The 13817-nt window shown below is 48.5% G+C and overlaps 1 protein-coding gene across 1 annotated transcript; it reads right to left on the bottom strand.

The window, feature by feature from the left end:
• Positions 1–5917: 5917 nt before the first annotated feature.
• LOC123093184 (monooxygenase 2) lies at positions 5918–7584 on the bottom strand. The gene is made up of 2 exons (XM_044515097.1): positions 6652–7584; positions 5918–6566 (listed from the first exon to the last, which is right to left on the bottom strand). The coding sequence occupies exons 1-2, from the start codon at positions 7328–7330 to the stop codon at positions 6022–6024; spliced, it is 1224 nt and encodes a 407-aa protein (XP_044371032.1). The 5' UTR covers positions 7331–7584; the 3' UTR covers positions 5918–6021.
• Between the last annotated feature and the right edge of the window lie 6233 nt (positions 7585–13817).

Genomic DNA, 13817 nt, shown 5'->3' with positions numbered 1-13817 from the left:
ACTCAACAAAATAGTTATCTTGTGAGGCATAATCCAATTGAAAACTAAAATCATGATGACAAGTTTCATGGTTATCATTATTCTTAATAGCATACAAGTCATCACAATAATCATCATAGATAGCAACTTTGTTCTCATAATCAATTGGGACCTCTTCCAAAATAGTGGAATCATCACTAAATAAAATTGACACTCTTCCAAATCCACTTTCATATTCATCACAATAAGATTCAACATCCTCCAAAATAGTGGGATCACTACTTCCTAAAGTTGACACTCTTCCAAACCCACTTTCATCAATATAATCATCATAAATTGGAGGCATGCTTTTATCATAATAAAATTCTCATCAAAACTTGGGGGACTAAATATATCATCTTCATCAAACATAGCATCCCCAAGCTTGTAGCTTTGCATATCATTAGCATCATGGATATTCAAGGAATTCATACTAACAACATTGCATCATGCTCATCATTCAAATATTTAGTTCCAAACAATTTAATGCATTCCTCTTCTAGCACTTGAGCACAATTTTCCTTACCATTGTTCTCACAAAAGATATTAAAAAGATGAAGCGTATCAGACAAACTCAATTCCATTTTTTGTAGTTTTCTTTTATAGACTAAACTAGTGATAAAACAAGAAAAAATATATTCAATTGCAACATCTAAAGATATACCTTCAAGCACTCACCTCCCCGGCAACGGCGCCAGAAAAGAGCTTAGTCGACGGGGTGTGAGTGCCGCTTACCTAGCCTTCCCCGGCAATGGCACCAGAAAAGAGCTTGATGTCTACTACATAACCTTCTTCTTGTAGACGTTGTTGTGCCTCCAAGTGAAGAGGTTTGTAGGACAGTAGCAAATTTCCCTCAAGTGGATGACCTAAGGTTTATCAATCCGTGGGAGGTGTAGGATGAAGATGGTCTCTCTCAAACAACCCTACAACCAAATAACAAAGAGTCTCTTGTGTCCCCAACACACCCAATACAATGGTAAATTGTATAGGTGCACTAGTTCGGAGAAGAGATGGTGATACAAGTGCAATATGGATGGTAGATATAGGTTTTTGTAGTCTGAAAATATAAAAACAGCAAGGTAACTAATGATAAAAGTGAGCACAAACGGCATTGCAATGGTAGGAAACAAGGCATAGGGTTCATACTTTCACTAGTGCAAGTTCTCTCAACAATAATAACATAGATAGATCATATAACTATTCCTCAACATGCAACAAAGAGTCACTCCAAAGCCACTAATAGCGGAGAACAAACGAAGGGATTATGGTAGGGTACGAAACCACCTCAAAGTTATCCTTTCTGTTCTATCTATTCAAGAGTCTGTAGTAAAATAACACGAAGCTATTCTTTCCGTTCAATCTATCATAGAGTTCATACTAGAATAACACCTTAAGACACAAATCAATCAAAACCCTAATGTCACCTAGATACTCCATTGTCACCTCAAGTATCCGTGGGCATGATTATACGATATGCATCACACAATCTCAGAATCATCTATTCAACCAACACAAAGTACTTCAAAGAGTGCCCCAAAGTTTATACCGGAGAGTCAAGACGAAAACGTGTGCCAACCCCTATGCATAGGTTCATGGGCGGACCCCGAAAGTTGATCACCAAAACATACATCAAGTGGATCACATGAATATCTCATTGTCACCACAGATAAGCACGGCAAGACATACATAAAGTGTTCTCAAATCCTTAAAGACTCAATCCGATAAGATAACTTCAAGAGGAAAACTCAATTCATCACAAGAGAGTAGAGGGGGAGAAACATCATAAGATCCAACTATAATAGCAAAGCTCGTGATACATCAAGATCGTGCCATAGAGAGAACACAAGAGAGAGATCAAACACATAGCTACTGGTACATACCCTCAGCCCCGAGGGTGAACTACTTCCTCCTCGTCATGGAGAGTGCCGGGATGATGAAGATGGCCATCGATGAGGGATTCCCCCTCCGGCAGGGTGCCGGAACGGGCTCCCGAGAGGTTTTTGGTGGCTACAGAGGCTTGCGGCGGCGGAACTCCCGATCTATCTTCTGTTTCGATGTTTTTAGGGTACGTGGACTTATATAGGCGAAAGAAGTCGGTCGAGGGAGCCTCGAGGGGCCCCGGAGACAAGGGTGCGCCCAGGGGGGTGGGAGCACCCTCCTATCTCCTGGCTTCCTTGAACCTTCCCTGGCTTGAACTCCAAGTCTCCCGGATCATATCCTTTCCAAAAATCACGCCCCCGAAGGTTTCATTCCGTTTGGACTCCGTTTGATACTCCTTTTCTTCGAAATACTGAAACAGGCAATAAAACAGCAATATGGGTTGGGCCTCCGGTTAATAGGTTAGTCCCAAAAGTAATATAAAAGTGTATAATAAAGCTCGTAATCATTCAAAACAGATAATAAAATAGCATGAATGCTTCATAAATTAGAGATATGTTGGAGACGTATCACATAGCCTGATCTTGTAACTTGCTATTGTTACCTACCTATTTATCCTAAACTGCTTAGTATAGGCTGGTTAGAGACCCATCAAAGACCCCATGTTGACCCAACTGCCCCGCTGGATTATCAGAAGACATGATCAACGGGATTGAAGACCAGGCCCCGGCACCGCACAACACTCCCCTTAGTTGTACGACACCGCATCGTTACTATCGAGTGACGAGGGTGATACCTCGTTAGCATTTCTAATGCTAACTCTGTGGAGTAGTTACCCGGTCGTGGTCATCGAGGGTGATTCCTCCTTTTCCACTTCCAATAATGACGTTGTCGTGCAACACCTCAAGTGTGAACCTCGAGGGTGATTTCCTCTTACATTCACCTTGATGTTTACATCAGGTGGGAATGCAACGAGGGTGATGCCTCGGGTTCGTTCTTGATGTGGTAGCCACACGGATTGCCTTTACATTACTATTGTTACTGATTAAAGTGGATAAAGACGGGTCGGCCCTGAGGGGTACCCCGCGAGCATGTGATGTGAGTGATGTGGAGTCGGGTTGACCTGGAAGGTGCCCGTTAGATAACTACGTGGCGTGGTCGGGCATTATTAGCCCTTGTCGCAAGTCCTCGAGATGGGGCAGCGGGGTCACATCGATCGTGAGTCTCTGCTCGTTACCACGCGCTCGTAATCCAGTTTGATTTGGATATTTGATCCGAGGGGCCTCTGGCCTGATAGCACTAACCATCACGTGGGCATAGTATGGGCGTTCTACGTTGTATGCATCAGCCGAAGCTTATAGACGTCATGCAACTGAGCGGCGCACAACGGGATGGACTGCGTAAGCACCTGCCTTTTTAAGGAGGTAGCTAGGTCTGCTCACAGGCCGCGTACACAACGTGCAGGAGTGCAAAGGGCGATGGGCCCGAGACCCCTGCGCTTAGGATGTAGACCGGCATACTGACCTCTCTATTAAGCCTAGGTCGGGTTGCGGCATATCGTTTGGACGAGGCCGGGCATGACCCAGTAAAGTGTATCCGGCCGGAGTTAAGGGAGCGTGGTGGGTAAGTTGGTGCACCCCTACAGGGAAGAAAACATCTATAGATAGCATGTCCTACGGTAACGGACACCCGGAGTTATACAACTAGAACTGGATACTGAATGCTGAGGCATGTAATGGATATGTGGCTCCGAGATCGCTTTCCCGCAGGGAGTCGGGGAAGGATCTCTGGGCATTATTTCTACAACATGTTTGTTAAATATAAACTGTTATTCTATACTCTTCTGATTGCTGCAAGATGCTTGGAGCTGCTTGAAGATGCTAGTCTTTGATAGGCTAGGCTTTCTCCTTCTCTTCTGGCATTCTGCAGTTCAGTCCATAGATACTACCCATTTCATTGATATCGATGCATATGTAGTGTAGATCCTTGCTTGCGAGTACTTTGAATGAGTACTCACAGTTGCTTTGCTCCCCTTTTCTCACCTCCTTCCATTCTTCTCGGATGCTGCAACCAGATGGTGGAGCCCAGGATCTAGACGCCACCGCCGATGGCTACTACTACCCCGAGGGTGCCTACTACTACGTGACGGATGCCGACGACCAGGAGTAGTTAGGAGGCTCACAGGCAAGAGACCTTGCCTTTTCAATCGATGTTGCTTTTGTGCTAGCATTCTTAAGGAAAACTTGTTTAACTCATGTCTGTACTCAGATAATGTTGCTTCCGCTGACTCGTTTGTATTCGAGCCCTCGAGGCCCCTGGCTTGTAATATAAAGTTTGTATTATTTTAATTTGTGTCTAGAGTTGTGTTGTGATATCTTCCCGTGAGTCCCTGATCTTGATCGTACACATTTGCAAGTATGATTAGTGTACGATTGAATCGGGGGCGTCACATCGGGAATCCATTGCGTCTGCCCAAAGGGCGCATGAATCCAGCGCTAGGGCAATTGTAGCTGCCTCACCGGAGGCCGTGCGGTCCGTCTAGCATTCGAACGCGCTGGCGGACGCGCAACCCTCTGTTGGCGCGCCGAGCATCGAGACGCACAATGGGCCTCAACCGACGAGGCCATGGCACGGCGTGCCCGCCGTGCAAGGCACCGGGTACGGTAGGCGGCAGCGGCCCTCGCGGCGATGGACGTCGGCAAGGCGGAGTCACATTCTCCGCCGCATCAGTTCGGACACCGCAATCGCATAATGGTGGACGTCGGCGGCTCGTCCCTGGACGGATCCGCCTTCGGTCCGGCGTTCACCGGCACCTAACGGGTTCCGGGCTCTGACGAGGAAGAGTAGGGCATGGGAGACGGCGGTGCCTTGAATCCTATGAGCCGGCTCATGTCCCACGCCCTACTCTATCTTGTCGGCGACCGGACCAACACTCTGGGGGGCGCAGCCAGCCGCCGGACATGGCCAGGGCGGAGCCGGGCGGGCGGGGAGTGGAACCGGACGAAGCTCCGTTTAAAGATCGTTGCGCTGCATGTAATAGTATGGATTTGAGGTTTTTAATTTGAGATAACCGGATGTGAAATTCATTTTTTGAGGCATGACCGGTCATTGTCTGCGGAGGTCTCTCCGGACGTTTGAAGGGTATGATTTGTCAAGTCCGGGTGTAGATGGGGTTGTTTGGATACAGGGAATTAGATGTGAGATTTTAGAAAACGAGTTTTTGGAGGATTTTTAGGAAAATCAGTTTTGGTTAGTTATTCTGTTAAGGTAAGTATACCCAGTACCTTGTTTGGATGGGAAAATTAGAAAAACACGATTTTGAGTTCTTCCCAAACAATACATGGAGGTGTGGTGCTTCGGCTTGCTCTTGGCACCTACACGCACAGCTGCGGACAACCACACCGTAAACTGCTCTCTCGCGAGGCCATCGCCGAGGCCGCCAGGGTAATCGCGCTGCTCGCCTGATCGTGCTCGGCTTCGTTCGCCGGTGTCATGCATGTTGGCTCAGGTTCCCATCAAAGAAGCACGTACATGCAACTCACATACGGCAAGACACGAGTACACGACGTAAAGCACCTTGATTGATTCTCAAGCCGGGCATGCATGTAGCATCTAGCTAGCTGCTGGATCGATTGGCCGGTAACAACAGAGCACAACACACATGCTAGGGAGGCGTGACGACGACGTAGAAGCTGGAGCATATGGACGGTGACGATGGCTGTGAAACGGCCGATGGACACAACGGCAGCCAGCCCAAGTCTGCATCCGCCATTGAGGCGCTGGTCTAGGTGAAGCATCGCAACCTGCATGCTCCGGCTGCTTGGCCGAGATCGGCAACGACGTCTTTTGGCTTTGTCAAGCTGCTGTTGCGGCCGGCGGAGGTTACCATGATCAGCGCGTCGGACTTCGCTGATCTCCTGATGCATATAGAAAACGCGTTTGTACAAAAACGTCTATTAGTCGTTTTTGTATAAACTGGTTTTTTGGGTTTTTGGAAGACCCAGTTTAGTATATCCACGAGTTAGTTAGAGGATCCAACCAATGTTTTAGGTTGTTACACCAGAAATCGGGTTTAAGGAAAACTAGTTTCCTATGCTCTTTTGGTTGCCTCAAATGTACTACTCCCTAGCTTGACAGGGTCCCGCAGTTGTAGTCTGACATTTTGAGGAGCCTTCCCGCGAGCACTCCGGCCAGCACTTTCTCCCGCAGAAAGCTGATGATCCTATTACCACTCTGCTGCACGAAGCCGACAGCGTAGGCCGTTCCGATTAGCTCGATGCTCCTCCACCGCCGTATCCCCGCAAACCTGCGCAGGCCCGACTCGATCCTCTCCTTCTCATCTGTGCCGCCTGTCGCTCCGTCGCCATCGCCACCGAGGATGGCCTCTCCGAGGCATCTGGCCAGTACGACGCCGTCCTCCAGCGCCGCGCAGCCGCCCTGGCCCAGGTCCGGCGTCATCGGGTGCAGCGCGTCGCCGGCCACGCACACGTTCCCCTTGCTGATGCCCGCGAACACGAGCGAGAGCGGCGGCCGGAACCTCAGCGGCGTGGCGGGCGCGTCGTCGCTCCTCTCCACCAATTCCAGCGCCTCCGCGGGCACCTTGGAGCTCCTCAGCTTCGTCAGCACGTACTGCTTCATCTTGGTACCGCTCTCCTCGGCACCATCATCATCTGCACGTCAGTCAAGGCGAGACGGTAAATGGACATCCGTGGATCGCAGTCGCCATGGATGCAGAGAGTAACTAGCTAGACTGACCGTCTTCGGAGGGAGACCATGTGTAGAACCAGTAGACGTCGGTGTCGTTGCAGGGGACGAAGCCGAAGCGGAAGCCGTTGCCAAAGAGCTGCAAGAACTTGGGCGGGAAGCCGTGGCCGTCGGGGTAACGCGCGAGGCCCCGCGTGGCGGAGCGCCCGGAGTGCGACGGCTTGGCGAGCCCCAGCCATCTGCCCACCATGGAGTTGATCCCGTCGCATCCGACCAGCACCTTCGCCCGGAGAGTCGAGCCGTCGGCGAGGTGGAGGGTCTTGGCACCGTCGCCGTGCTCGTCGATGGAGACGATCTTGGAGGAGTAGCGGATGGTGCCCGTCGGCAGCTCCGCCGCCAGGACCTGCAGCAGCACGTCGCGCCTGACGCAGCTGAACTCGTCCCTGAAGTCCACCTCCTTCGCTATCTCTCCCGTGGACGCCGACATGACGCGCAGCCCTTGGATGTGCAGGTGGAGCTTCCTGATCTGGTCGCCGACGCCGAGGGCGTCGAGCGCGCGGAAGGCGTTGGGCCACGTGGCGAAGGCGAACCCCGAGGCCCGGAGCGACGGGGACGACTCCAGCACCACGCTCCTCACCCCTTTCCTGTGCAGCCCGAGTGCGGCGGCGAGGCCGGCGAGCCCGGCGCCCACGATCACGATGTCCTCGCCGGACTCCTCTTGCCGCTGCATGCTTGCCGCCGGTGCGGAGAGCAACGAGGTCGAGGCCACGTAATCGGTGAACTTTCGGAAGAGAGCACCTGATTGTTTAACACGAATCAACCAATCTAGCTAGGCTGCTCCTCGGAATTGGAGTATTGGACATATATACAGCTCGACAGTGAACGGAGCTTGAGGATTGACGTCATTGCTGATTATATGGAGTAGGATTTTGTCGTTGCCATGAATGGCGTGCGCTAGGCTCGGCTCACTCGTCAGAGTCACTCGTGGTGGGTGCCCAAACTGAATTTGGATAGCCGGAAAAGAACAACTCGCAGTACAGCAAACAAACATGTGATGGGAAATTCCTCTGCTCCCTATCACACACTCCACCACTATCTAGTCGATAGGCTGCGGGAGACACACTGATTGGCCTGGCTACTTTCTAGGCCAAGATTTGAGGCGTTTTGGATCTCGGCCCCCATGAGGGCTGAATTTTTGAAAAATCCAAAAAAAAACTGAAAAAATTATACAAGTAAACAAAGATGTGAGGTGTATGTGTGTAAAATTTCAGGATGAAGTACGCTGAAATGCAACCTATACAAAAAAAAATTCATGGTTTAAGAAGATGAATAGTAGTATCATTTGCACAACCCTCATTTCTCATTTCTCATTTCAACGTATTTCGTCATGTAAATTTACACATTTGTGCATTATGCCTTCATGTATGTCTGTGTTTTTTCAGATTTTTTTGCAGTGTAGAAATATGAATTTTCACGAATTTTGGATTTTGCATTCTGAGGCCTCCATGGTGCTCGGCCTCCAAAAGCAATTTCCGGCGATTTTTGCTCTATTTTTTTTCTACAATACGCACTAACGTGCGTACCATGCATTAAAGAAGGAGAGGGGGCCACCAAGGTCTAAATTTTACTATTACTCAAGTGAAATTTGATATAAATGCATGCCATTCTGCATCATTTCCTTGTTCTTTTGTTTTGTTTATTTTCGAAACTCTTATGTTTTATCTTTGGTGTTGTAAAGGTCTAAGAGCATCTTCACCATGAACCCTCGAACCATCCACACCCCGTCCGGATTGATCGGGTTGGACACATTTTGTCATCCAATGCGATGCCCCATCGGTTCATGGATCAGTCCAGATGTCCGTTTCTGTAAACCGAAGGCAAACCAAGGGGCTTTGCGGGCGTCCGGACCGCTGCCACGCACGCGTCCGACACCCTGGTTCCCTCTCCCACGCGAAGCGGTTGCCGTGCATTCATGCCGGTCAGCGTCACTTCAGAGTGTCATCACCTCATTCATGTCGACCTAGAGCGGATGCGGCCTCTCACTGAAGCCGGCGTTGAAACGACTCGCTGTCCGAGAGTGACGCTCACGCAGGGTCGGAGACAGGGAGGGGCGAGCAGGGGTCAGACCCCTGCCAATGGCTCGCCTCCCTCAACAATTCGTGTAGATAGTATGTACTGTATCTTTACCTAACTAGTAAGCATGCACGTGCAACGCACGTGTTTGCAGTGGCATGTTGGTGTGACAACCCTAAAAATGGTACCAGTTGAGTGCGCGAAGCGTGTTGGAGCAATGGATGTCGGGGAGGCAGCCCTATGAGCTTTCGAACTTCAACGACATGGACCTCGTGTCGTGTGGTGTTGCAACTATTACAGTCATGTGGAATGCTTATCTCCTCATTACCCCGGAAGAGTGCTTCATGACTTCTTTTTCGACAGTGATGGAAGATCAGCTTGTGCGGTTTTCCGCGATTAACCGAACAATCTTCTGCTTAATAATCAACAAAATATCAAAGCTTTAGCTTCATGTCTGAATTTATTTACTAATACTCGTTTACTCAACCAAATTCATATATATCAAAAAATGTGTTTTTTACCAGTAAAATATTTATTAACTTTTATAGATATTTTTTTGTGAGAAAACTTTTATAGATAGTATTTATACAAAAATCCTTTTAAAGCATCAGATGGTTATGACTATAAAAGAATGGATTTTTTTAGAAGAATGGGAGGTGAATCGGACATGGCCGGTAAAAAGAAGATACGGAGTATATACTTTTGGCTCCGATAATACCGCGATCACTCTTTTATTTTTTTGCAGGGAATACCGCGATCACTCACAGTCTCTCGCATCACTGTCTAGTACAGTATTAAGAAAAAACCACCAGTCATCCTCTCCACTGCCCCCTCACATTTCTTCTCTGGATAGTTTCCCATTCCACATTCTATTCTATCCACAGTCGGCGTCTCTGGTCAGGCAGCCCCCTTCCCTTCGTCACAACCGCCGGCGCTCCCTGGTCAGGCCGCCCTCCCCTTCGTCATCAGCGTCGGCGCTCGCTGGCAGGCCGCCCCTCCCCTTCGAATGAGGTCGCGGAAGTGGCCGAGGAGGCCCTCCAGCTTGGCATGCTCGTGCCAGCGCTAGGCACCGTCGGATGCGGACGCGGAGGCGCGGACTCGCACGCCCTACTCTACCCCGCTCCTTCGAATCCGGCCCCGAAGTGCTCGAGGAGGCGGTCGAGCTCGTCATTGCTAAGAAAATAGGTAATTTTTCGACTAATTTAATCCATAAGTAGATAACGAGCATGGCATTGACAGAACTAGGAACATACTGGTACTGATCTAAAAAAGCACGTACTACGCAAATAGTAGACAAATCTACACATGATGCTAGCACTGCTAATACAGAAATTATCAGGAGAGGGATAAACGTGGTATACCCTCCAGTAGGCCATGCAGAAGCCGCTGCCGCGGTGACAGCAGCAACAGAAGCGTCCTCGGCGGCCTTCTTGTCGGCCTCGGTCTTCTCGGCGGCGGCATGTTCAGCGTCGCTTGACATGGTGATGACGGAGACGGCGCAGACGTAGAGGAAGTAGTGGATCGGAGGCGAGCAGTCGCGTAGTCGCTTCCCAAAAACCTATTCGCCTCTCTCCCGTACAGGAACCAGAGAGACGGAGTCGCCGGTCAACCTTGGTCAACCGTGTATGTGGTGAACGGGATGGAGTCGCCGGCGGCGGCAGCAGCAGAGGAACGACGTGGGCGTGGAGGCGGAGATGCGTTCTGTTTCGCAGCGGCTAGGTGAAAGAAAATGCGGTGCCCCCATGTTTGGTTTTGGTAATTGATGGCAATCTCTATGGACTAATGGTTGTCTTGAGTTATATTTGAAGGATTTGTCCATAGGCTTTTCTTGAAGTCCATGTGTTGGTTTCAAGGAGTTTTTGAGTTGACCAAGGTGCTATTAAGGAATTATCCAAAGATTGGTCATGCGAGTGTTGAGCTTATTGCAAGCATGTCTTGAAGAAGAAGGTTGTGTGATCATTCATGTTTACCTTCAAGACATCATCCAAATGAAGAGAGTTGCAAAGATTCAAGGTTGATCAAGACTAAGTCAAGAGTGAATCAAGTTGATCAACTCACAAAGCGTAGAAGATGTACCGAGAGGGATCAAGTGATCCCATGGTATGGTAAGCATTGTCCGTTGCACTTTATGTACTAACCCATGGTCTATGTGAGAGTTGTATGTGGGGTTAGGTACGTATCCATGGGCTTGCGTCAAGAGGAAGATATCATACAACCCATGGAAAGGATGACATCAAGTGGTGATCGTCATCAAGATTGCCGTGTGCAAGTTCAAGTGGAGCATCACGAAGAGATCAAGTGCTTGAATATTGCCATTCATTGTGGTGTCAATGGACTTGTGAACATGTGCCGAAGAGTGGCTCACCCATAGTGAACTATGGGGGAGCAATCATCTAGTCTTCATCGAGCCAACGCAATCAAGAAAGGTGGTCCAACTTGAGGGAGTCAAGATCGTCTTCATCTAGCTCAAGTGGACCATGTGCAAGGCAAAGGTTTTCCCTTGATAGGTTTTCTATTTTACCGGTCTTGTGGTGGTAGTTGGGACACCGAGTTATAGGATCGTTTGCCGTACTATCAAGGGGGGGCTCTCAAGTTGGTAGCTTGATCGTATCGTTAGTAGAGAGCTCAAACCATTGCATACTTGCATCATGTTTCTTGGTTATTGTTTGGTTATCTTTGTGAGTCTTAGAGCTTATGGTCATCTTGATGACAAGCTTGAGTTCATCGAAAACGGAGTTCGCATGCGTCTTCTATGATGTTTTCGGTGTTGGAGGTTTTACCGGTCTTATCCGATGAAGGGTTCTCACCATTTTATTATGGGACTTTTCTCATTTGCTTATTCTTGATATTTCTATCAATATTGTGTTAGCCCATGTCGTTAGCTTTCCAACAAACTTGGTTTCGTTGAATTCGGAGTCCGTTTGCAAAAGTTGGGGCTATTTTGGTAAAGGTTGCAGCGGTACTACCGCGACAAGAGCGGATGTAATTTTTTACTACCACTCCAGAGCGGTACTACCGCGGCTCCTGAGCGGTAGTACTGCTCCAGAGCAGTACTACCATGGCTCCTAAGCGGTAGTACCGCCCCGGACCAAAAACTCGTGTTTTCTCTCTCGATTGGGCTGTTTTGACCGTGCTAAGCGGTAGTACTGCTCCTCCAAGCGGTAGTACCGCTTGTGCACGACCTGAGCACATAACGGTTGGATTCGGGAGGTCCTATAAAAGGGGGTCTTCTTCCCCAATGAACCAAATCCTTTGAGCTCGTGTTCTTCCCCCATTGTTGACCTTCTTCGAGCTTGCTAACTCTCAATCCCTTCATGGATTCTTGCTAGTTCTTGAGGGAAAAGAGAGAGGAGATCTAGATTCACGTTTCCACCAATCACTTTCTCCTCTAAGTGAGGGGAACCCCTTGGATCTAGATCTTGGAGTTCTTCGTGTTCTTCTTTCGTTCTTCCTCTTATTTTCCTCCCTAGCATTAGTTGCTTTGGTGGGATTTGGGAGAGAAGGACTTGGGCACTCCGTGTGCCTTTGCCATTGCATTTGGTGCATCGGTTTGAGTTCTCCACGTGATACGTGGAAGTTACAAGTTGAGAAGCTTATTACTCTTGGGTGCTTGGTGCCCTTGAGCTTGTTCCTCTTGGGTGCTTGGGTGCCCTAGACGGTTGGTGGTGTTTGAAGCCCAATCATTGTAGTGTAAAGCTCCGGGCAAGCGTCGGGGTCTCCAATTAGGTTGTGGAGATCGCCCCGAGCAATTTGACGTGTTCCGGTGACCGCCCCCAAGGGTTGCCAAAGTGTACGGGTTCGGTGACCGCCCCCAAGGGTTGCCATTTATACGGGTTCGGTGACCGCCCTCAAGGGTCCCTTAGTGAAATCACGACATCTTGCATTGTGCGAGGGCGTGAGGAGATTACGGTGGCCCTAGTGGCTTCTTGGGGAGCATTGTGCCTACACACCGCTCCAAACGGAGATTAGCATCTGCAAGGGTGTGAACTGCGGGATACATCGTCGTCTCCGCGTGCCTCGGTTATCTCTTACCCAAGCCCCTTTACTTATGCACTTTACTTTGTGATAGCCATATTGTTCTTTGTCATATATCTTGCTATCACATAGTTGCTTATCTTGCTTAGCATAAGTTGTTGGTGCATATAGGTGAGCCTAGTTGTTGTAGGTTTTGTGCTTGACAAATTAACCGCTAGTTTTATTCCGCATTTGTTCAAAGCCTAAACCGTAATTATTTTAAAGCGCCTATTCACCCCCCCCCCCTAGGCGACATCCTCGATCTTTCAATTGGTACCAGAGCCTCGTCTCTCTTTGTTAGGCTTAACCGCCTAGAGAGTGAATATGTCGACTAGGGGATTAGGATTCTCTGACACTCTTAGTTTCGATGGCATAATTTTTGATGTTTGGGAAATTCGCATGCTTAATCTCTTTAGGGTCATGGACCCAAATTTAGAGCGAATTGTAGATATGGGTTTTTCTCCTCCAAAGGATCCCCAAAGATTATCTTTAGAGGATGAGAAAAACTCTTATCTCAATGCTCAAGCTTCTAATGTGCTTTTTGATGCTTTGAGCAATGTAGTTATTTTTCAACTTGTCACGACCGGTTTTCCGGGTAATAAATTTCCAGAAAAGACCGTCGTGCTCATCAGCCCCAGGATTACTGTTAGCTGATGAGGCTCCAACTTGATACAGAAATTCCAAGCAGAAAACGAAATATGTAGCACAAGGCCATTCTGGCCTGTGAGTACAACAAATGGTTTCTAGTGGTTGATGGCGGAAGCGGGTTGTGAAACATCAGTGTCTATGGGACTCCATTTCCCAACAGGAACAGCTGACCAGGTTAACTCCTATCTTCGCGAGGCTGCTATCTCCATTGTGTGGGTTCCGGGGCTTTCAACATGGTCGCTCCTTTCCGCGCAAGAAATCTGGCCAAGACAATAGCCAGGGACAAGCCAGTGAGTACTTTGAATGTACTCGCAAACATTATGAACACAGGTATAATATAACAATGATGTGCTGAAAATATTTTATGCTCATGACGTCAGTCAAAAATAGTAAATAAAATTCTGATGCGTGCAGGCGGTTATTTATAAAAATGCAATAACATAGTAGTATTAAAATTTATGAAATAAATAACAAGCAATGCC

The sequence above is a fragment of the Triticum aestivum genome, chromosome 4B (assembly GCF_018294505.1).
Source record: "Triticum aestivum cultivar Chinese Spring chromosome 4B, IWGSC CS RefSeq v2.1, whole genome shotgun sequence".
NCBI lineage: Eukaryota > Viridiplantae > Streptophyta > Magnoliopsida > Poales > Poaceae > Triticum > Triticum aestivum.
The sequence above is the reverse complement of the archived record's forward strand: the minus strand, read 5'-3'. Positions and strand labels throughout refer to the sequence as shown.

Bases quoted from the DNA above. Each gene is read 5' to 3' on its own strand.
- LOC123093184 (XM_044515097.1), bottom strand. From the start codon at position 7,330: ATGCAGCGGCAAGAGGAGTCCGGCGAGGACATCGTGATCGTGGGCGCC. The intron at 6,567-6,651 runs GTCAGTCTAGCT...ACTGACGTGCAG, and splicing joins ATGGTCTCCCTCCGAAGACG to ATGATGATGGTGCCGAGGAG.